The 24,388-nt window shown below is 46.8% G+C and overlaps 1 protein-coding gene across 1 annotated transcript in view; it reads right to left on the bottom strand.

The window, feature by feature from the left end:
- Positions 1-24,388, bottom strand: part of LOC138520479 (collagen alpha-1(XV) chain-like) — a 160,235-nt gene that overhangs the window by 96,825 nt on the left and 39,022 nt on the right. Inside the window, exon 2 of the mRNA XM_069632849.1 lies at positions 17,649-17,815. Coding sequence (XP_069488950.1) covers positions 17,649-17,815 — 167 coding nt within the window. The remainder of the gene's footprint in view (positions 1-17,648; positions 17,816-24,388) is intronic.

The following is a 24,388-nucleotide window of genomic DNA, read 5'->3' as shown; positions in this document are numbered from 1 at the left end:
CTACTTTTGTTCAACACAGTTTGGTTTCTTATCGGCTCCCCCCTCGACTCACCGCCTGTGATGAATTGCTTGGCTTTTCTTGTCTCTCGAGTCAAGGCTGGTAGCAGGGTGGTAAGTGTTGCTCCCCAGCTTGGTTATCAGCGGAGGAGGACCCTCTGTACCGTTGACATCTGCTGCAACACACGCTGGCTATTGTTCACCGTCTTAAGATTCCTTTCGCTGAGGTTCACGGGCCTGGCTTGGAAAGGGCAAGGTCGCTTCTCTCCTTGTCACCCTCTTGGTTCGCGTCGTCTTTCTCCTCCTCTTGAACTGCAGTGCTGAGTGAGCTCTCCCGTTGTGCGGTCTGCCTTTCTCGCATTGTGCACTAGTGCCCCACCTTTTATCCCTATGTGTGATTCTGGTCAATTGCCTGACCCCTGTGTTGGGACATGTCAGGTAAATGGCTCTGGTGTTTGTCTGTCGTATTTCTTGGTGTGCGAAAGTGTTCGTGTCAGAAAAGGGGATGGGGTGGAGGTAGAGTGTTTGAGTATGCTACAGGGTAGGATGGTGAAAAGGTGTTATAAGAAGGGGGATAACGCGTCTCACCAGTCAGTGTCCCACTTCCACTCCCCGAGGACCCCCCATCCATGTGACCCTCCCGCACTGGTCCATCCCCAGGAACTGGATCCAAAAGCGATGGCCATGTCCTGGTCACCTGGATGACAGATCCCCGGGGACTAGTAAGTGAGACACCTTCAGGTTTCTCACAATCCATACATGCTTATAAGCACACAAGCACATAGGTCACAGATTTTAAAACGGTGCAACAAAGACACATCACACAGTAAGTAAAAATGTCACATGTATTCGTGTATACAGTGCAGGAAATGGACCGGAACAAGACTGCACAGTGCTCTTGCAAGATAAATCTTGCCTCCGTTTCTGGACCCAGGTTTGCCCACAACACTCACAGATCTGCTCTGAAGCCAAATTATCACATGCAAAGCAACCCAAGTCTGAACTAGCAGACACTTCTCTGCATGGTAAACAATACAGAAACAACCAAAAACGTTGTTGCAGCAGTCCAAACTGGTATATATGTCCTGCAATGTACAAACTTTTTCTTAGGGTGAGTAGTATAACCAATCAAAACTGCAGAGCCCAACTTCCATTATTCGGTAAAAAGGTTTTCTTATAGAATTAGTATAAGACATGTTTCAAATTTAAAATTGTGGACATTCTTATGTTCCCATAATGCCCTTTGCTTGTATAAAAATCGCCAGGATTGGGTTCTATGAAGACATACGGTATTGCGTGACCTAGCCAGGGGCCACGCCCCTCGGCCCTGCCTCTCCAAGGGTGAGAGGGTTCCCCGGGGCAATTCTTTTCCATTTCTAGCACTGCGTATATACATGTATATATGTCAAAAATGTTAAGAACTACAACAGAGAAACGTGATGTGAGGACTATACAGGTCACATATCTGTATATATGTCACAGAATTTCAGAAATACAAGAAAGGCAGATCATGCGATGAGCATACATACACCATGACACTTACATATAGTATTTAGGTAAGGAATAAAATATGCCTATTGGCACGCATTCTGCAAAATGGATTCTAGGGAGCACATAAGACAAATTATCATAAATTACCTAATTAAGGTCTCACACGTCCATAGTTCTCCAGAAAGGAGAGCATTTGCCAGGTGTAACATGACATGTCACAAGAGTGCAAGCATAAGTAAACTCGCATTGACTGGAAAGTGTGTGGGTAGGGTAAAGGGTTAAATCTTTTTGAAAATGGTGGGGGTTGGTTTATAGGGGAGGGCAACAGGGATTTGAGGGGGGACCCCCCAAAAGAAAAATAAATACATTGTTATGTGTTTTTTTGTTATAAAAGTTTCAATATAAAAGCATTCAATATAAAAGTGTTCGTTATAAAGACATAACCCTTACTGGCGACATTGTCCCATGCAATTTTGGCCTGTCAAGTCTAGTCCTCACCTGTGAGTACCTGTCATACTGGCAAAAAGTCCCACTCCTTCTCAAAGGAATTCTACCTTTTCTCACCTTCCCCCAGAAGCTCAATGTTACCCGAGCCCTGGTTCTCTCTAGGCTTGACTATTGCAATAGCGTCCTCCTAAATCTACCTTGTTTCACTCTGCAACCCCTCCAGCTAAACCAGAAAAGGGCAGTGAGACTTATCCTTGGCCTCAAGCCCAGGACCACATCTCTCCTGCCCTAAATACCTTCCACTGGCTCCCGGATGCTTCACAGATTATATTCAAATCCCTCTGTATCATCCACATGGCTGTCTGGGGCCAGGGACCACACTATTTGCAACTCTCTCTGACTAAATATTCCCCTTAAAGACCTCTGCGCTCCTCTGGCACCAACTCTTTGTGTAAAGTGTTTCGCTAAAAAGAGGGCAGGAGGTCGATCGCTTTTCTAAGCTGGCTCCCTTCTTTGGAACAACCTCCCCCTCCCCCTTCGCCTTGAGCAGGACTTTCTTAAATTCCGGAAGCTCCTCAAGACTTTCCTCTTCTCCGCTTGCTTCACTCCCTCTCCCCTGCTAATCGCACAGTAGCTTGACTGAAGTGCAGGGCCCTTATGCCTCCTCAGGCCCTGACCTCCCACACTGAATAGCCCCCAGCTTCTATTTATCCTCAGCACTTGCCTCGGCACACCCTCCAACCTGGAGACTCCCACTTAACATACATTGCACTTCACCTTTTGCTCACCCATGAGCATCCCAGCACCTATCCCATTCCCCCTCCCTTCTGCACTTGCACGTTCTGAACACTCACAAGGCATGATAGGTTCGTCCCTCCTACCCCACTGTCTTTGATATTTTTTATGTTTTTGAATGTTTCTCATCCCCTTGTCCCTTCCCTGTTGCCCTGTGGGTGCTTTCAAACAGAATGTACTTGCTGTATAAGTGCCTAACAAGCGAACAATACATAAATAAGTAAGTAAATAAATAAATAAATACTAGTCTTTATTCCTTTGGGCTTGGTAAGAAGATCCGTGCATATTTAATTGTCTGACCTTCCGCCTGCTGTGGGCTCTTGCTGAACAAGGTACTATGTGTAGCCGGACCTGTGCCCGTACTGGCTGGATAGAAAGTGAGCGGGTCATTTTGTTATGTTATCTTATGGGCGTTTGTATAGCTCCTTTCACCATTGGTATGATCTCAACGCATTATGTGATACCAAGTGGGTGAACCAGTTGCGTAACGACCAGCGAGTGGGAGGTGAGGGTTGGGGGGCAGGGGTGGCAGCTCCACAGTGGCCAAAAACCTAGGCATTTGAGAGTTGTCCGGGGCATTTTCCCCCAACTGTTGCCTCAGGAGTCACTTGCAGCGGCTGGGGGAAAGTGTCCTGAGTGGCAAAGTTTTCAGGCTTTTGTTTTTAGCTCTGTCCTGCTAATGGGTAGAGCTGGGGGAGCAGGGATTTTATGAGTAGGGCTGAGCCAGGGACGAGTCTGGGGGTCACGCCTGGCTCTAGGAGCCCACCAATGGCCGAGCCCATGAAATCCCTGTCTCCCCCAGAAAAAGAGAAATAAATGCGCCCCTGGCGAGCCCCCATCATGGTCGCATTCATTTGTTTCCTGTTTTGCCCATTTTTTTTCATATTGGCAGTGTGGCACGGGCAAAATGGAAAGAAATGCCCAAATATGAAAAATAATGAACTTGATCCTGGTGCCCTCTCAGCACCCGACCCGGCATCATGGCCAGATTTATTTTTTTCATATTTGGGCATTTCTTTCTATTTTTGCCACGCAGCGTGTGCAAAATGGAAAGAAATACTCAAATGTCCCAAAGAAATAAACGCGCCCTGGTGCCCTCTCGGCATCCGAGCCGGCAAAGGGTCGGATTCGATTTTTTTCATATTTGGGCATTTCTTTCCCTTTTGCCCACGCTGCGCCGGCAAAATGAAAAGAGATGCCCAAAAAAGGAAGATAGGGCGGGGAGTGGAGCCTTCCTTAATCCTTAGCTGCTGGCCTGCTGTACACCTGTCTCCTGCATTGACTCCATGTTCTGCCCCGAGCCAATCGTGTTGTCTGGGGGCGGGACAGGAAGTCATGGATTGGACGGTGGTGTGTGGGAGGGCCTGGATGAGTGGCAGGAGAGATGGGTGAGTGGGGTGAAGGGCAGGTGGATGTTTGGTGTTTGTGGGAAAGTGTCGGTGAAGGTGGATGCGGGGAGTCTGGAATGGAGGAGGGGGGAGGAGGTGATGCTGAATCGGTTGAGGATAGGGCATGTGGGGCTGAATGAATGTCTGTTTTGAGTGGGGAAGCGTGAGTTGAGGGACAGTGCGGTGTGTGGGGTGCCTGAGACTGTGGGACATTTTTTGCTTAGGTGTGAGAGACATGTTGAAGAGAGAGAATTGATGAGGGTTCGGTTGACTGCACTGGGTGTGGCTGAGTGGGAGGGCTTTGCTGGGAGGAGCAGTGTGATGGTGGATTTTGTGAGGCAGACGGGGCGGTGGGAGGAGTTGTGAGTTTATCTGAGCTAAGTATTGATTGGTGGGTCTGGTGCACATCATCCTTTAGGATGGGGAAGCGCCTGCGTGGGTCCGCCCACGCCTCCGATAATTGAGAAGAAGAAGGGCCTGCAGCACGCTCTGCTTTTTTCTAATCCGATCGTGTGCACAGTCACACACACTGGATACTGGACAGACATGGTGGGGCCCGTGGCAGGCCCATGGAGCACGGGAGTAACGGCCCGAAATAAGGGTCGGCTGGAGTACCCCGTTTGAGCCTGGGCTCGCCTAGCTCACCCACCTCTACTAATGGGCAGCAGTTTAGTGCAACGGCAGCAGACGCTCCCTTCCCATTTTGTGCTGCTACCGAAGAGACCTGTTCAACTTCCCAGCTGTCATGAGCAGAACACAATGCAGATGACAAAAAACACCTAAACAACGGCTTTGCAATTACTATAGTAAAACATTTCTTTTGTTAGCAGCGCCTGCATTAGGCATGAATATTTAATCACTCTGCAGTGATGGGACAATCCAAATAAAAGACCCCCCTCTCCTCTCCACATACTTACCAAATCTGTGTCTGCTACCAAGACAAGTAAAGTGAGTAATACAATAATGCTCCTTTAAATGTTCATTAATATCCATGAGTGCTGCTAACTTGACATGCAAAACATGGGTTTCCTTTACGTGGATAGTCCAATGTTCATAACATTGTGTACAGTTTATGACATCCACTCTCTATACCTAGGTACCTTACTACTCCTTAACTGTTACAGGTGAATGTTTGATGCACAAACAATATGCGCATGATGCAGACCTCTGACAAACGATGACTACAAGTAGATGGATTATCACAAAGGCTCATCTGAAGGCGCATAAGTCTTGAACGTACTGCACAGTTAGAGGCAGGCTCAAGTTCTCCAATGCAACATGTGAAATAATCAGTCTTTTCTGGCTTTAAGGCTCATAACAAAGAAAAAATGCATACTGAAAATGGGTGTGTGTGTGTGTGTGAATGTGTGTATGTGTACATATGTGCATGTGTGTAGATCTTTGTGTCTGGAGCAGAGGTGCCATTTGTGTCCACTGGGAGCGCCATGACGCAGAACTAAGGCCAGCATGCGCATACATCAGAGGTGTTGCTAGGGGGAGCTGAGGGGGCTATAGCCCCGGGCCTTTGTCTATAGCCCCAGATAGAAGCTCAGGGGCAACAACCGAAAGGCCAGTTAGCCCCGAGTCCCGGCAGTCCAGACATTAGCGTAGCCCCAGATCTTTTCCAGACCTAGTAACACCTCTGGCATCCATTCAGATAGAATGCAGGATTTGATTTGGGCACTAGCAGCGTGAAGGGTGGGCAGTGTGGGCATATATTGTTGAGACACGCCTTTTTTAGACACAAGGAACATGAAAATGTGTTTTAAAGGGGCATTTCAGGCATGTATTGTTGAGACCTCCCTCATTGCTCTCTTTGTACATAAAACACATGAAAGGGGAAGAGACCTCAGAACCTACTTAAAAGTGGAGCAACAATGGCAAATATTGTGTGGAGAGACCACCATTTTTCCTTTGGGGACAGCAAACAGCAACCTCTGTTACAAAGTGTTTTATGTGTGCCATGCAGAGCAAAGTGTCAATTCTATATTGCTGCCCAATTTTTCTGAAATACTCATTATTTAAAAAAAAAATGTTATAATGGGAAGCATTGGCTAAAACCTTACTGGATTACTTCACATGCACTTGCCGGTACAATTCACTCCTCAATTTCACAAATTCACCTGCCGCAACTTCTAGACTTTAGTGGTATTGTGGAGTCAGGCCTTGAAACCCATAAAGTTGGCTAGTTAGCCCCTTCTACCTTCTTTGACCACACATATGGAGAACTTGATTGCCCCCATCAAAACAATGGTTGTCTGTGTGTAAATGAGCCACTACTGGTTGAAGAGAAAGCGAGTGGGGAAGGGGCATTTTAAGATACCGAGTGGACGGACTATTTATAGTGGGAGCTGTAACGGTACTGGCCTTGGAGAAAGCGAACGGAGGAGGGGCATTTTAGGATACCAAGGCCCAGATTTACAATGCGTTTTTCGATGGGATTTTACCATTGAAAAATGTGTTTGTAAATCAGGCCACAGGTGAAGGGACGACATTGGCGCCCATGCTCCCAGCCTGTACCTCTGCATGGTTACATGTATGCTAGCTCTGCAAGGCGGGCTTCAATGCAGCTAAAGGTGTCACGTGACACAAAGTTCTGGGTATCCCACATAACTTGATTCTTATAGTGTGTCCTGGTGGGATAGGAGAAATGAGGAGTGTGGGGGGTGAAGTAGTGGGACTGTAGCTCGATATATCTTGTATTGTTAATTAACAAGTATTTGAGACTATTTATTGTTTTCCAAATGTGAACTTTTGGTGCCTGCGACTCCGGGTACCCTAGTAGATTTCACTTCAACTGTTACTTTAGTTGGCTTGTTTCAAGGGTATCGTTCAAATAGAATCATTATGCGAAAAAAGAAAAGAAAGCGAAGGCTGTGTAACGTGAGAAGGGTTTCCCTACGAAAGAGCAACCTCTCCCCTCCCAAACCAGCAAAGGATCCCGAAAACAACACTGAGTGGGCCCGTCCACATTGTTTCACATCCTTCCCTGAACGCTGTTTACCAAGTGAAATAACTGTAATGAGAGCAGAGCCGTGCTTAGGGCAGGGCAGGCTAGGCGAAAGCTAGGGGGACCGTTAGGCCCCCCACTGTGCCATCTCGGGGAAGTCTTCCAAGGGCTCCCCTAGCTGGGGTGGGAGAAGGTACGGCATTGTAGTGTTCTGTTTCTATTGCCCCTCGGGAAAAGAAACACCGTCCCCTTTCTATTGTTATCATTGTGGGTTGCTGTTTAATAAAGAAGAAGCACCTCCGTGATTTATTGCGTACTGAGATATCATGCGTCAGAGTTATTGATACAATCCATGTATACATTAAACAATTGCAAGAAGGTGACTCCCGCGGAGTGATCATCATCGACAACCAGTGCCCCGAAGTCTGCTCCAGTAACGCTGCTTCATTTTACGACTGCCGCAGGAGCTCATGTTCACACACTGTGACTCCGGTAGCCGCCAAGGAGCATCAAAAAGCCTTGCCCTGCATCAGCGGCCGCACACCCTGCCCCATGAAGTCAATGAACCTCGAGACTTTACATATACGCACCGCCACGACGGAGGAAATCATTTAAGTGTGTGTCTGCTACAAGAACACGTGCTGTTCCACGCGGAACACGTTTCTTGCAAATAAGCACTGCCACAGAGGAATTCCAGCCAATCATCAATCCAGGGCAGCTTCAAGGCGACAAAGCAGGTATTTTGGCCAAACAAACACCAACCTGCACAATCAATCCATTAATTTCTTCAATGTCAAAAGCAGAAAACTGCACGCTGTACGAGCCCTGAAGCGTCCTTTTCCACACCCTGCATTATCCAGACCACAACATCCATGGAAGGCCACAGAGAGACACATTGTGAAGGTGACGAACGGGGAACGCAGTGAATGGAGGAGGCACCCCGATAACCGGGGCAGGGGCCTCTCTCCTTCCGCCCTCTCGGCCCCCCCTCCTCACAGGGGCTGGGGAGAGGGCGGCAAGGGAAACAAAGGAAAGGGCGCCAAGAGCCCTGGAAAGCCTGCGAAGGGCAACAAAAGAAGGAGGAGGGGCTTGGGGGATATAAACGGCTGGCGCCCGGCACAGGATCACTTCCAGCTTTTCCAGCAGCCGGGCGCCCGCCTAAATTGGAGGATTTCGTTTGCAGAGGACTTAGTTTCCCGTGGACTTCGAGGCCGTGGGGACATTGCGGGAACTTCGCCTGGAGACCTAGCAGCAAGGAGTATTTCGTTGTGGTCGTGTTGCTGGTTCGTGAGGCAGTTCGGGTTCCGGTTTCAGCAGAAGAGGGTTCCAGTGCTGGAATGACTGTTTCATCAAAGGCGGAATGTCGTGCAGCAGCAAGGCGGCGTCGGGTAAGGGACGAACGGGAACGAAGGCGTGCGTCGGAGCGTGGTAGGTGCATATAACACTGTGTAGCTAGTTCTACTGCAAGAAGGGGGCCATTGAGACAAACTGATTTAATGAGGTTCATTAGGGGCGCCGGGGAGCAAATGATAGCTGGCCCAGTTTAATGTTTAATGAGGTGGGCAAGGGGGTGTTTGGTCGATACCTCGGCTCGGTGGCCTGACGAGGGGATTGGCGCGTTAGCCACGTTAAAGTAATACCACGGTCGGATTACATGACCGTTGCGGTTAAGAGTTAGCGAATGCAGATGGGGCGCACTATCAATTTAGTATCTGCCGGTCAAGTGGCACAGCGAGTAGAGCGCTCGCTTTGATATGGTTCGAATCCCGGCGGGGCCAAACTCAGCCTTTCATCCTTCCGAGGTCGATAAATGAACACCACACACCGTGGGTAATAATAAGCAGCGCTCAGATACCTGAGGGTTCGTAGCGCTATATAAATGCCAAAAATTATTATGCATGAGGGTTAACAAGAGGCGAGATTATCGGGTATGCACGCAAAACGTGATTAAAAGGAGCGGCTGCAGCCTTAAAGCTATTGGAGACTGGCTGCCAGTTAGCTTCGAGGGCACATCGGTGTGTAGCCGTGCTCTTCCCTGGCACATAGTACATAAGCAGGCTGTCCTCATTATTTTTGTTGGTACCAGGAATAGTTATCTCCCTTCGCGTGGTTGAAGCAGCATGTTGGGGTTTCAGCTGGGAGTTCATGCCGAAATCACATTCATGTGAAGCTGCATTAGTGCAACCGTGGGGGAGGCAAGTAGGAGCATTCTTACTAAGGAAAAATTGTGGGAAAAGGTTGTCCAATTTCGCACAGAACTCGCGGTGTTACATATTGCACCTTGTTGGCCGGGCTTGGGGTACTGATCGTATGCACAACCAGGCACGCATGGTGGGAATGTTGCAGTAGGGAGCGGGGTGTCCGCAGCATGAGAACAGACAGGTGTTCTCGGTTAGCTTAGCACTGCGAGAGTTGTCAGACACAGGTTTTAAAACTGCATTCAAACTTTATGAACAGGGGGAGGATAGCTCAAGGGATAACGTGCTTCCTTTAGAAGCACGATGATTCAAAGCACCCCTAGTTCGGTCCGCGCTCAGAAACCACGGGGTATTGAGCGCATTATAAATAACATCATATGTCAGACACAAATACTAAGGTGTTCATTAGAGGCGGGCGTGTATGCTTCCATTGCGGTCGCGCTGGCGGCAGTAGTAGTGGTAAACCTGGTCATTGCATGCACGGTTATGGCTGTCAAGAATGGGTCACTGCAATTGAGCACCTATGGGGTGTTACTTCACTGTGCATCTAGTAGTTTGGACCAGTTTTACTGTGCAGTAGTCTTTAAATTGCACAATTTACAACACATGTACCGTCAAACTCCACCCGGGGAATTAATTGAGTAGTTGGTACGAAAGGGAAATAATTGATTTTGCAACGACGGGACAAGTTTTGAAGTGATTGACCAAATGTAATGCGCCAGGCTGACCCAGCTTCGGGCAACCGCCGCGTCTTCTGCAGGCTGGAGCAGCACGGGAGCATCCGCTCTCTAGTCTGCAGCGCCCGTCCCATGATAGGTTCCACCATTCCCACTATGGTATTTCCCACCCAATATGCTTGACTTGAGCTGCCCCCCCCCCTTTTTCAATTGAAAAACACGCGGGGCGATATGGGACAAAATAACCTTGCTTGCACGCTGCCGCGCGTGCCTAAGGCCGCTCTCCATTTTGTGTCAGTATATTGTTTGCGGCATGTGCATTATGCGAGGGGTAGGACAATGGGCTGGGGGCCTTTCTACTATAGGCACCCGATGCAGCGCGTGTGGGTGCTGATCTATTTACACAAAACACTAGGACAGTGATGGCATCATTCACGGCATAGTTGGAAGCTGCGGGGTGTCTTTGTACTCCAGGTCGTCTTATTGGTGATTGGAGAAAGAGCTAGTAGATGGGTTGGAAAATGGGGCCACCCGGGATTGGCACAGGGGAAGGCTCCCTGGACCAGTAAGTAATGCACGCAGTGGCGTGCAAATTCAACCGAGAGGCCATGGAAAGGAATGGGTAGCGAGGGAGGCCAGAAGGGGACAAGCAGTTAGCGGGGCTGGCATATCGTCCACCAAATTTTAGTCATTGCCCCCCGGCCCCAACCACTGGAGGTTTATTACAGGGTGGTTTGGAAACGAGAGGGATAGAATGGAAGGGCTCCACCCGTGTTAAGATGGCCAGGGTACCTGAGTAAAGAGCTGCACCTAGGGCACGGAGAACGGGTTATGGTACGTCTTCCCGGTTGTACGTGGAATTACTGGCCGTCTCGGGGATTGGGAAGTGGAGATAACCACAGTGGTAGGTGCATGCGGCTGGGTTGCGTAGCAGGGGTGAGAAGGATGATGCGGTTGAATCAAGGCATTCAGTATGGGATGACACGCACATAACAGGGGCATCTTGAATACGAAAGGGAAGGTTTCGAAGGTCGGAGAAGTAATTGGGCAGCGGGCCAGTGCCCTTGAGGAACGATTATACGCTGGATATTTGTATGGCACGGTAGTGTTCAGCTATTACAGGGGTGCGCGTAGGTTTTGCTGAGGGGGTTTCCTAAAGTTATGGTGCAAGTGGCTCGGGGTTTGCTGGTAAATGAGGGCAGGGCTTGCGATGCCAACAAGAACGGCAGGGCGTTGGGGCTACTCAGAGAGCTCACAAGGTGCTTGCTGCAGCTGAACGCAGAAGTCAGGGTACGACATATACCCGGGGTTCAGAATGTTGCCGCTGACTCTCTCTTTCTCGTTTACAGTGGGGAAAGTTTTGGGAAAATCATCCAGAGGCAAGCACAAGGATGACACCCTTCCAGACACAATGGTGGGTATTGGTTGGGGAGATCTGAACTCGCTGAGCGACACGGCACTCGCACTAGGCACAATGCAGAGATATAGAGGGCGCGGGGAGCAATTCATGGCCTTTCAAAGCAACATCTTGCCCGAGAGTGAGAAGGAAAGGCCAGTGCGGGCCTTTGCGGGATGGTGTTGGCACCAAGGAAGGTCCAGGTATTGGGTGGCTTACCACCTAGCAGCAGTGGCGCATTTCCATAAATTGGGGGGCAGGCCCGATCCCATCAAAGAACATTAAATTGTTATGGCAATGAGGGGCTGGGCCAAACAGGTGACAGTTAAACCCGACGAGAGGCGGCCCATAGATGTGGGGAAGTGGCATGAATTGATCAGGAGTTTGGTGGTGGTGTGTAGGGATGATTATGAAATAGCATTGTGCGCAGCAGCCTTCTCACTGGCAGTTTTGGGGCCTTAAGGGTGAGCGAGCCGGTGCCTGCCAACAAGAAGGGTAAAAGTGTAAGTTTTCTTAGGAGCTGTGATATGGGGGTACAAGGAGAGCGGTATACATAATTTTGAGGAGATCCAAGACCGATCAGAGGGGGAAAGGTTGAAGCATTGTGTTTGGGGGTACCCGGGACAGTACGGTTTGTCCAGTAGGATGCGTAAGCAAGTATTTGAGTTTGGAAGATTGACACGGGGGAGGAGCCCCCTTCTCTAGTACATAACGAGGGGTCAGCGCTAAGTCTGTTTCAGTTTAAAAAGGTGTTGGACATGGCGCTGGTGGAGGCAGGGTTCTCGAAAGGAGTTTATGGGACGCATTCCTTCAGGATATGGGCAGCCACATTGGCGGCAGGGATGGGCCTTGGAGCAGAGGCAATCAAGCAGATTGGGGGCTGGAGGTCCGGTTGTTGTAAGCGGTATGTCAGGCCTGGAAGAGAAAAATAGCACCAAAGAAGGGAAGGCGACAGTCCACCTGGGTGGTGGGCCATTCCTTTGTGTCAAGGGCCAGGGCAAGCTGGACAGCCTAGCAGGTGTTGACCCCCTGGGAATACAGGGTGCAGTGGCACGGAGTGCCGGGTATGAAATGAGCACAGCTACAGGGGCACGTGCACAGACTCCTGAGGGAACATCGGGGCCCCGAGGTGTTGGTGGTGCACCTCAGGGACAATGGCTTGGCTGGTCTGGGAAGGGGATCTTGCGCAAGGAAATGAGGTCTTCCTTACAGGAGCTATCGGTGGTAATGGGAGAAACTGAAATTGTGTGGTCGGAAATCATCCCGAGGCACGAATGGAGGGGTGCGGAAAGTCAGGCGGCCGTGGAGAAGTCAAGGATGAAACTGAATTGGGCTATGGCTAAGTTTTGCAGAGGGAGAGGCTTTCAGCATAGCAGACATGGTTGGATCAATCTTAAAAACACAGAGTATTACGTGAAGGACGGAGTTCATTTGTCAGAACAAGGAATGGACTTGTTTTTCTGGAATCTCTGCACAAAATTTCTGGAGTTATAAGCAAGGAAAGGGGGGAGCCACGGTGGGCGGTAACCCACCTTTGGCGTGGCGGGTTGTGGCAACCTATGATAAGACAAAGACTCCGAATGAGCCATTGCTAAACCGGAAGCGGCTTTGCCCATTCTAGACAGCACCTCCTGGGAGCCTAAACGGCGGGGGTGTCTGGCGGTAGCAATTGGGGCTCAACTTCCCCCCAACAAACGGCGCTCCCCCAGTCCGCAAAGACCTGCAGGGGCAGGCGGTTCTCAGACTCGAAGGCCTTGGGGGAGTTGTGCCTGCAATCGACATGGAGGTAAAGGGGGAAGCAGGACGAGGAGCAGTCGCCACACTTTTGGAACACTTTTGGAACTATTTTATTACCTGTTTGCAGTGGTTATGTATATGTAAAAATAAATCTGCGGCCTTATTATGCCAAACCAAAGGAAATGTCTCATGCAGCACCTTACTGGAGGGTAAGGAAAGGGGCTTACAGGATGAGAAATGTTGGATGAAAATGGCATAGCTAATGGACGAATGCCCAGGTTATTTTCAAAGTTCAAAGTGAGCAGGCACAAAATACTGGGGCCCACCACCATGTCAGGGAATGAGGCAGACAGCAGCTCTCAAAGCCCTCAATCCAGCTCCACTCCCTGCACTCCAATGCTCAGGGAAGAGGGAAGTCATGACTCATTACAACTGCAAGCCATGCAGCATTTTGACATTTCTGACACCAGTAGCTTGGCACCCAGATGGGCCAGGTGGCTGAAGGAACTATATATATGTATATATATTGATGCGACTGGTGTCCGAGAAGAACGCTGTTTGAGGGATACTTTAATGCACTTGCTCGGCCTATGGTAAGAGACATGTTTGAGATGCCAGAGAACAATACTGACACATTTCAAGGTGTAATTGACTCGCTGAATAATTATTTTGCGCCTCTGCAAAATGTAGTTTATGAGAGACATATTTTCCACACAACCACGCAGGACAAAGGCGAAAATATGGACAACTTTGTAATGAGGCTACAAAAGCGTGCAAAGTTCTGTGATTTTGACCGATACTCGACAGAAGAAGCACTTAAATTGCAAGCGATTGCAGGCTGTGAGTCTCCTGAATTCCGAAAAAAAATTGCTTAAATAGAGTAGAACCTTGGAAGAAATTCTACAGCTAGCGAGAGCAGATTACGGCCTATCTTTATAAACAAGAGTCACTCAGCAAGATTAAAATAATGCAATCCGCGTCACCAGAAGCACTGTGCCCCATTCGCACGTCGGAAAGCACTGCAGAGCAAAGACAATGTTACAGATGTGGATATAAGTTCCCACATGCACATGTTGGCCCGTGCCCAGCACTAGGGCATCAGTGTGATAAATGCAGAGGTGAGAACCACTTCCAGTCAGTCTGCAAGAACATTAAATTCTTCCAGTCAGCGGAAACTAGCAGAGACACCAGAAAACAAGATGGACACCGCTCACGGTGGGAAAGTCCATGACCCAATCTGTGGCGATCTCCCACCACCAGCAGACACAGCTCACACAGTGGATCGCGAGAATCTTCAAGCAAGGACAGACGGCGTGAGGACAAAAGAGACCACTCTGGGCGGTACAGGTGCAGACAAGTTTCACAAACACTGCCACTGCGACAGAAAGTTAGATACCTGGAAGAGTCCCCGCGATGCCAAAGTGACTCAAACTCCTCCTTGTCCAGTGGAGATCGAAAGAGAGGTTATGTTCATGCCATTGGAAATAACACGGCTGCAGAATACAGCCCGACATTATTGCTCCAGATAAATGGACAGAGCTGTGAATTCCTCATTGACACCGGAGCCACAGTAAACGTTATCAATGAAGACACATACAGATCCTTAGCTAAGAAGAAAGAATTAAGCAAGGCAGACACCGAACTATACCAATATGGCTCAAATAACCTCTCAACTGCCAAGGCATGTTCACAGCCAAGCGTCAATACAAAGACAAAAGATTAAAAGCTACAGTTTACATCATAAAAGGAGAAGTACCCAGGGGAAGCCTCCTCAGTTTTCGATCAGCTATTCAAATGGACCTTATAAATATAATGTACCAGATCATGTCGGCATACAACACCAGCCCAATAAAGACAATTCCTGATGTTGTTTAAAGGACTTGGAAAGCTCAAAGGCAAGCAAATCAAACTACACATAAACACACAGATACAACTGATGGCTCAGCACAACAGGGGCGTCCCTCTCAACATACAGAGACATGTAGAAGATGAAATACAGTCCCTATAGTCCCCATAGTGCCTGTGCCTAAAAAGGAGAACAACACCAGCATCCATATCTGTGTAGCTATGAGGGCCCCTAATGTAGCAATATAACAGGAATGACATCTAACACCCAGGATAACGGATATGATCCATCTACTACATGGGGCAAAAGTATTCTTGAAATTAGACTTAAATAAGGGTTACTACCAACTGGAATTGCATTCGTCCTCCAGATACATCACAACTTTCTCCACGCACCTGAGACTTTTCAGGTACAAGCGACTAAGCTTTGCAGTATCGTCAGCTGCTGAAATATTTCAAAACGAAATCCATCAGGTAATTAAGCACATCCCTAATTGCTTAAATTATAGCGATGATATTTTGATATTTGGCACCACCCAGGAGGCGCACGATGACACACTAAGGAGGGTGTGTATGGCACTTTAGGACGCTCACTTGACACTGAATGCTGACAAATGTTAGCTCAGCAAATCGACTTTAATGTTTTTTGGTCACATATTTTCAAGTAACGGCCTACAATCAGACCTGGAGAATGTGCAAGTACTAGTGGAAGCCCCCACACCCACCTCTGTATCTGCAGTCAGATCGTTCCTAGGAATGGTGAGCTACTGCACGTGATACATCCAGGATTTTACGTCAGTGAGCACGCCCCTCTGGCCACTCACGGGGAAAGTGCAAGAATTCTCCTGTTCCAACGAGTGCAAGGATGCCTTTCAGGAGATCAAGAAACGCATTGCTACCACATCCTGCATGGCATACTAGGATCCAGACCGCAACACAAAGGTGACAGTGGATGCTAGCCCTGTTGGTCTAGGGGTGATACTAGCCCAAACAAAACCAGGAGCCTCGCCTTACTCACTGAGACGCATAGTAGCGTATGCAAGCTGCAGCCTCTCAGCAATGGAATCTGCGTATTCACAACTGGAGAAGGAGAGTTTGGCTGTGGTATGGGCATGTGAACACTACCATATGTTCTTATACAGATCTGCTTTTACCATCATCACTGACCATCAGGCCCTCACCACCATATATGGCAAACCAACAGCCAAAATACCACCACGAATTGCAAGGTGGGGACTCAGGCTGCAAGAATACTCATTCAAGATCATACACCAGCCGGGGAAGGACAAATAACCAACAGACTTCTTATCCAGATGCCCACTTCCAGCTCACAACGAGCGCCAGTCCATCATAGCAAACCAGTACATAAACTATCTGATAAGCAATGCCCTCCCCAAGTCTATAACGAGTGCCCAACTGATAGAGGCATTGAGAAAAATGCCTGATGTCGGGCCAGTGGCACATCAAAAGCAACCATGGGCATCCCTAGAACTCAGCCGAAGAAATACACTTCCACACATTCAGACTTATCAAACACACATTGGAGAACATCTGGGTTTCCAACATCACAAGATCACACCACTGTGGCCGCAGGCCAATGGAACGGCGGAGAGATTCATGGGAAACCTAAAGCGCACTCTCCAGGTCTGCTCAGTTATCAAAGGTTTATTTATGCAGGCAATATGCACTTTGTTAAGGGACTACAGAAACACTCCCGACTGCGTATGCTGATGCCGCAAGGATAAAGGACAAGGAAAGTAAAATGAAGATGAAGGAGTATGCCGACCTGCAGAGAAAAGCAAGACCAAATCATTTCCAAATAGGAGACCAGGTGCTAGTGAGACAGACTCAAGAGGCCAAAGACATCCCCGCTTTTAAACCTGCACCAATGACTGTAACGCACATACAAGGGTCCATGATAACCTCAGCCAATCCCACAGGCACAGTCACTCGGAACTCGTCTTCCTTTCGAACTTTTGAAGGTGACCAGTACCAAGAAAATAGTTGCCCTACAGGAGGAGAGGACTCCTCTGGTTTGGACTCCAAATATGTAGAAGTCGGCATGGACGCGGATGACAGTGCCATTGACTGTACTGCAAATGACCTTCCATGTGTACGCAGACCATCTCGAAGAAGGGTTTGCAAGCCTTCATGGTGGATCGAAGAAATAAACTAATGAACCTCCCATATTTTGTGCTAATCAAGGGGAGATGTAATGTCCTGTTTCTATTGCCCCTTCAGGAAAGGAGACATCGTCCCCTTTCTATTGTTATGGTTGTGGGTTGCAACCCACGTGTTGATGTGGGTAAGGTTTCTGCCCGCGCGGCAGTTCGTGCCTGTTTAATGAAGAAGTACCTTGTTACATTGCCTCCGTGATTTATTGCATGCTGAGATAATATGCGTCAGAGTTATTGATACAATCCATGTCTACATTTAACACACATCAGCACCCTAATGAGATGAGTACCTCCCGACACTGGCACGGGAGCGAGGCGGTTTTCATTAGAAGAGGGCGCTCATGCATTAGGGACGGGGGGTGCCACATTTTTCTTAAACCACCCCGGGGCGCTACCGCCCTGATTGAGAGCAAGCTTAAACTAATCTAGTTGTACAAAAAAAGCAGGTGTTGTAAAAAAGAAAGTGACACAGGACTGGAGGTCCATTGCTATCTGTTCCTGCTCACTTCGAGCTCTGGCTTCAGCATGCAGAAAAGCTAATTTGACCTACCTCCTCTTGCAGCTCTGGGACTGGCTGCCCTCTGCGTGGGGGTTCATTTTCAATGGTAGAATCCATAGAGGAGTCTACTTCCGTATCGTGCTTAAACTCAACTTCCTCAGGGTCTGTGATGAGTTCATCCTCTTTGACCTCATCTTCATCCTCATCCTCATCTTCAACTGGCAGAAAGAAAACAAGGAATTTACCAACACAACGCACAACACAACATTAAATAAGCTTGTCCAAAATAACATGGCTTAACATCACTGGGCATGACATAATATATAATGCCAGCTGTACCTGGCATATCATATGCTGCTATAGCCCTCACTGTGCCTTCTTTCTATGGTGCTGTCTCTTTCTCTTGCTGTCTCTCAATCCCTGTCTCAATCTCTCTCGCTCTCCCTTTGTCTTTCTCCCTCTGTCCATGGTCCGGAACGAGCTCTCTCTCTGCATCTCTCCCTGCATAAGTCTAGTCTGGTTTTCTTCTCCCCTCCGTCTGTTCTTTTCCATCTCTCAATGTCACTCCCTTCCCCTCTCTCTACCTTTTACCCCTTTGCTCACCCCGCTCTCACTTGCGATATACATCTCTGTCTGCTTCTATATCTCTGTGTGTGCCTCTCGCTCTGTCAGTGTGGTGTATGTCAGTGGTGCATGTCAGTGGTGTATCAGAAGTACGCTTTGAAGTATGCTCTTTTGCTGTCGGTGCTGTCCCTCTGATGTTTCATGGAGCGGCATCAGGAATGAAGGAATTGCAAGAAGCCGCCTGAAACTAGGACTTATTATTGTTGGGTGAGACTGTGCTGGAGATACAAGGACTATCATAAATATTATGGACTGGTCTTGAAAAAGGTTTTAATCTTTGTTTCATCATATCATTTATTTTAGAGAAAGTGAAACAAACATGGTAAACCACGCCCATTGGGACGGCTACGTAATACAGGAGCCACGTGCATCACCACACACGCATCAGAAGTACGCTTTGCAGTATGCTGTTTTGCTGTTCTGCTGGGGATGGGTGTTTGCGGGAGATATACTTATGAAGTATGAAATGTAAAAATATATTGACTATTTGAGCAGTGCGTCATGGTATCTGGTCATTGCATCTGATGCCATTCCATCGAAATTTTTCCATCCAAAAAATGTCCATCAAATGCATATTATTGGGGGGGGGGAAGGGTTATTATTGTTTAGGTGCATTTTAAAGGGTCGAAAATGGGGGTTTGTGAGGGGAACCCCCCCCAAAAAAAGACATTCGATGCACATTTTTTAGATGGAAAAAATTCCATGCAAATGCATGTCGATGCAAGGAATTCGATGCAATGATCATAAACCGTGCGTCATACCGCTATACTGCTGGTCACTAGAGGGGTCTCTATTTTAGGAGCTCGCAAAGGTTGTAGCCTAGTTTTGAAATGAAGAAAAAACCATGAGCAGCCTTAAAGAAATTTTGACTACCCCTCTGTTTTTTACTAATAGGAGGAATACACTGCCAAGAGCGTTAACCTTGCCCCTCCCATTATCTCCGGAAACAGAATCTGAGTTGGAGGAAAGAGATGGTGAGGAGGTGGCGGGTGAGCGAAATGAAGCCCTAATGCCAGAAGCCTTAAAGGATAAGGAAGGGGGGAGGCACAATAAGGAGGAGTGCCGGGTCACTCTCAATCATTTTATGAAGAGGAGGTTGAGCGGAATGTTGTGGGGTTGGGGGGGGGGATTTGAAAAGGCTAAACAGGTTGAAGGGGAGCAGGGGAGCCGACCCATGACTACTCATTTTTGGATACCCCACCTATCTTCAAAAGGGGGGAAATCACACTGCTGGCCATCACGGAACATCTGAAAGAGTTGGGAACGGGAGTCGATAGACCTAATACATGGGAGCCAAGATCTGAACATGATACTACATACACTCTTGGAAATGAAAACATGGGTAAAGAGTGAATGAAGTTCACATACTCTTTACTTAAAGGAATAGTGCGCTCAGAAATATTATTGGCTAAAAAGATGGCCAATAATCAAAAATATATCTAAAAAATATTTTTTTTTAAAGCAAATGAAGCTCAAACTTAAAAATGGGAAGCACTAGGAAGCATCCATTTTGTGAAATGGATGCCTCCTGTGCTTGCCCTTGCGGCACTAATGAAGCAAAAGCCAGCCAGCTGTAATAAACAAAAGCTACCACTGGGTGGCTTTTGCTTCGTTGGTGCCGTAGGACAGAGAACAGAGACTGCAGGCAGGAAATCTGCATCTCGGTAAGCGCTTATTTCTTTTTTTAAAATAAGCACTAACTGCGTTTTTTTTTTCTAAGTTTTGTGGGAGCCCGAGAGACCCAAAGTGAAAGCCGCTGCAGGCAGAAACACAACGCGGGTGTGTTTTGAAATGCCGCAGTGCTTCTCACTACGGTGGCTTTCGCGTGGAGTCTCCTGGGCTTCCCCAACCCTGAGGGAGTCCAGAGGACTCCAAGCGAAAGCTGCCGCAGTGAGAAATAGAATGCTGTTGTATTTGTAAATGCTGCGGTATTTACAAATACAACAACGTTGTTATTCTGAATGCGGCGGCTTTCGCTTGGAGTCTCCTGGACTCCCTCAGGGTTGGGTAAGCCCAGGGGACTCCAAGCGAAAGCCGCCGCAGCCAGAATAACAACGTTGTTGTATTTATGATTTCCATGGTTTTCCAATTATGGCAATCACAAATACAACAACTTTGTATTTTTAATTACCGCACCTCTCCTTTTTGCCTTCATTTTACGTTTTCTTTGATTCCCTGGGCTAGGGGAGCACTGAAAATGTAAAATGAAAGTGAAGGCAGCCTCCTCAGCTCTGCTCTGGCTGCAGTAAGCAAAAGCTCCCAGTAGGGGGCTTTCGCTGCTTGTTTAGTGCCGCCAGGGCAGAGCTGAGGAGGCTCCCTGAAATGGCAAAATGGATGCTCCCATTTAAACGCTTTGAGCCTCGTTTGCGCAAAGTGTTTACATAGGAACTTTCATTCAAAATATGTTTAAACTATGTTTTAGACGATTGCCCATCAATTTAACCAATAATATTTCTGAGCGCACTATTCCTTTAATAGAGATCATTAGTAGTCTCTAGTCGGATTGGAATAGAAGGTAATGTGATACAGGACCCAGTTGTAAATAAGTCAAAAGAAACAGGTACAGATTCAACTGTGGAAGTATGAGATGATAGTAGGGGTGAGGAAGGGGAAGCGATTGTTGTTCCATCAAATGTACAAGGAGAGGGGATGCTAAATACGGAAGGGGGGGGAGCCACTTAGATTAGTGACTATCAAAAATGCGAAAAAAGGAAAAAAAAGAGACTGATTAAGGTATCTGAAAAGAAAACTTCAAAAGCCACCTCCTGTAAATATCTTCTTAATATTGCTATGGAGGTCAGTGGCGGGCAGGATCTAATTGAGGAAGAAATTAAGGGATGTACAGGGAAAGGATCCGAAGTATGGGGAGGATAGGAATGGCTATGAGAAAGACCATGAGAAATATGGGAGGGTCTTTCCACTGTGCCCTGCAAAAGGAATATAAAGCAAAGTGAATATACAATGCTGAAAAAAGACTTGTTGATTCTCTAAAACAAAAAAAGGGAAGAAGATCCCGATATAAATTTTAAAAAAGTCTGCCGAAACTAGACAAATATAAGCTATATTTAACCATGCCATACACTCCCAGCCTAAGTTGCCTAGGCTTCATTATATAACCCAACATGTGGGTCATGAAAGCATCTGAGAGGTGGAGAAAGAAGGTCACTCATCAGAGTCGGCATTAGTTGGGGGAGTATGTCAAGGAGGATGTAAGCATAGGAAGGAGGAAATTGAAAAGAGGTATATTCGGACAGTGTGCGAACAGGAGGTAGTTGTTGTGGACTTGGTGATGGGAGAGGGGGAAAGAGTGGGTGGTGGGGGGGGGGGATATAAAGAAGTGTCATGCACGATCCGAATCTGAATTTATAGGTTTGATGAGAAATATATGGAAGAGAAAAAAAATGAGAATGTAGTGGAACAAAAGGATATCATGAAACAAAAAATCAGGATATGTGAAGCCAGAAAAGAGAGGGGACCAAAGTAAATAAATAGAGGAATCACTTCAGGGGATAAAACCTGGCCAATATGGCGTAGGAGAGTTAGATTATAGGGAGCATAACCATCACAGAAGAGGTGAAGAGAATTTGAGAGGGCAAGCAGCTAAGTTACGAGAACCTAAATAGCCAGAGGCTACCAGTCTTATTTTTAATTATTTATTTGATGAATAGGGGCCCCACTCATTGCATAGGATGGGACTGCTTTCACTTTCTGATGAGATCATTGCATTACACCTGATTACATCTGCAGACAACCAACTGGTTGATTTTATTCACCCTTAACTGTACGATTTTCGGAGGCTTATTATACAATCCACGTTGGTATGAAACATTTTATTGAAAGAAACACTCAGTTTGCAGAAATATGGGTCTGGCATTGCAATATTTAAAAATGATCTGTACACTCAGGAGGATTCAAGGTGGAGGGAAAATGTGGAAAAGGGGGAGGGTGAGAGAGAAGGAAGATGTTTTGAGCCAGTGAGTACCGAGTGGCGAGGGTCCTAATTGGTGATGGTTGCGTTAACACTAAAAGAGTTGATTGCTCAATTGAAGTCTCTAAGCCAGCCACTTTAGAAGAAGAGGTACTCTTAATTTCCTCACCTGGAATACCACAGGGTATAGTCACCTTCTAAACCACATAAAGGTATGTGAGGAGATAAAGGAAAATGAAATAATATTATTTCAAGAAACCTGGGCTATCGCTAATTTTATCTTGGATGGCTTTGAGGTTACTAATATTTGTGCTCGGCAGGGAAGGCCAAAGGCAGGTGTTGCAGTGGCAATTAAAAAGGGGCAAAAATTACAGAAATTCCATTAATGGAGGATTATGGATAATATCCTGGGGATTGGGATAGAGGTAAATGGGGACAATGGGACAACTCATGTACTACTAATTGATGTATACTGGACATCTGATCTTAATTGGGAAACTGCAAGTGTGAAGTTGAATTGAAGGATTGAAGAGTGGTACCTAAACCACCCGGGGGGGGGGGGGAGTTAATCCTCACAGGGGATCTAAATGCTAATTTCAATATACAAAGGATGGATATTCTGAATTATTTTATGGAGGATAATGGACAGGTGCGGAAACAAAAGAAAAAAATTATCCAAGGGGGTTGTGTGGTTAAACTTTGGGAAGGGGTAGATCAGTAGAAGCACTCCCTGGTATTCTAAAATTAGAGATTGATTTATTCAATAATGTGTAGAAGTATACATATTTTTTTGAGGTGCGGGGGAGGAAACGTGAACCTGGCACAGGATCACAATAACAATATAAGTAGAAACAAAAGACGAGGATCCAAAATTAGGAACCCTCCCGTCCCCTGCACTCTATCATAAGTCCATCAATTGATGGTTCAGCAATTTTAAATGCATTTGTTGTAGTTAATTAATAATATTCTGATCAAGTTAGTAGTAAGACTGAACACTCAGTGATTTTGTAAAAAAACCCAAAAACAGGGGGAGGTTTTTAATTAATGTCACAGTAAATTCACCATACAGATTTGAAGTGAAAAAGCCAAAATGACTGTCTACAAAGAAACATGAAAACAGTAAACAATGATAGTCCATTTATACAATTCGTGGCTGACGCGTTTCGGGATATTCATCCCTTCTTCTTGAGCCTATTGGGTTTGGACTGCAAAACCTAAACAGACATGAAAAACAACATTTAAACAAACATAATATACGCATGTAAAGTGCTAAACATAGTGGTCCTTATTGAACCCACATCGAATTCACATATATAGGTATATCCTAACTGGAGTAGTTCAAATGTAACTATCTGAAGTATTCATAAACGTTACTCCCCAATAAGGGGTACCCACTGTGGCCAGTGCACCAGGAACAAATCCATGTTCTATATCAGAAAATAATCACAGGAATAGAGGTGATTACCCATCTGTGAGAAACATCTCCAAGGAGTGTGTGCCAAAAAAGTAGAGTTGTGGCATACCTTAAGTATAGTGGAGGTGAGGCGTAAGAAAACCCTCAAAGTTTGGTGAACTCGTGTTTCTCAGTTCTACCCGCCAGGCGGTGGAGAAAACCCTTGTCTCAAGCGTGCAAGATGCCTATACATGAGACATAAATAAAGCGGTTCTAAGAGTTTGGATATTCATTACACATGTAATTGGTCATAAACAATTATTATATTTAAAGTTTGTTCACAGAAAACGCTAACAACAAAGAAATAAAGGGACAACAGTCCCTTATGAATAGAGATGAGTAGAAATGAATTAGGTCCATAAGTGCATAACGGGCGTGAAAAAACAATGGAAGCATATGTAGAGCTCTCGCTTACCTTACTATCTGCAAGTTAAAACGGGAGTTACACGTGCGGATGCACTGCTTGCCCGGAAATATTCAGATGTCCCAAAATATCCTCGGGAACCAGAATCTAAAGTGCTCGGCTGTAAACATGAAAAAACTCTTAGAACCGCTTTATTTATGTCTCATGTATAGGCATCTTGCACGCCTGAGACGAGGGTTTTCTCCACCGCCTGGCGGGTAGAACTGAGAAACACGAGTTCACCAAACTTTGAGGGTTTTCTTACGCCTCACCTCCACTATACTTAAGGTTTTGCAGTCCAAACCCAATAGGCTCAAGAAGAAGGGATGAATATCCCGAAACGCGTCAGCCACGAATTGTATAAATGGACTATCATTGTTTAC

The sequence above is a fragment of the Ambystoma mexicanum genome, chromosome 13 (assembly GCF_040938575.1).
Source record: "Ambystoma mexicanum isolate Mex_15411 chromosome 13, UKY_AmexF1_1, whole genome shotgun sequence".
In the NCBI taxonomy this organism is placed as follows: Eukaryota; Metazoa; Chordata; class Amphibia; order Caudata; family Ambystomatidae; genus Ambystoma; species Ambystoma mexicanum.
Note: the sequence above shows the minus strand (reverse complement) of the source record. Positions and strands in the feature narration are given on the sequence as shown.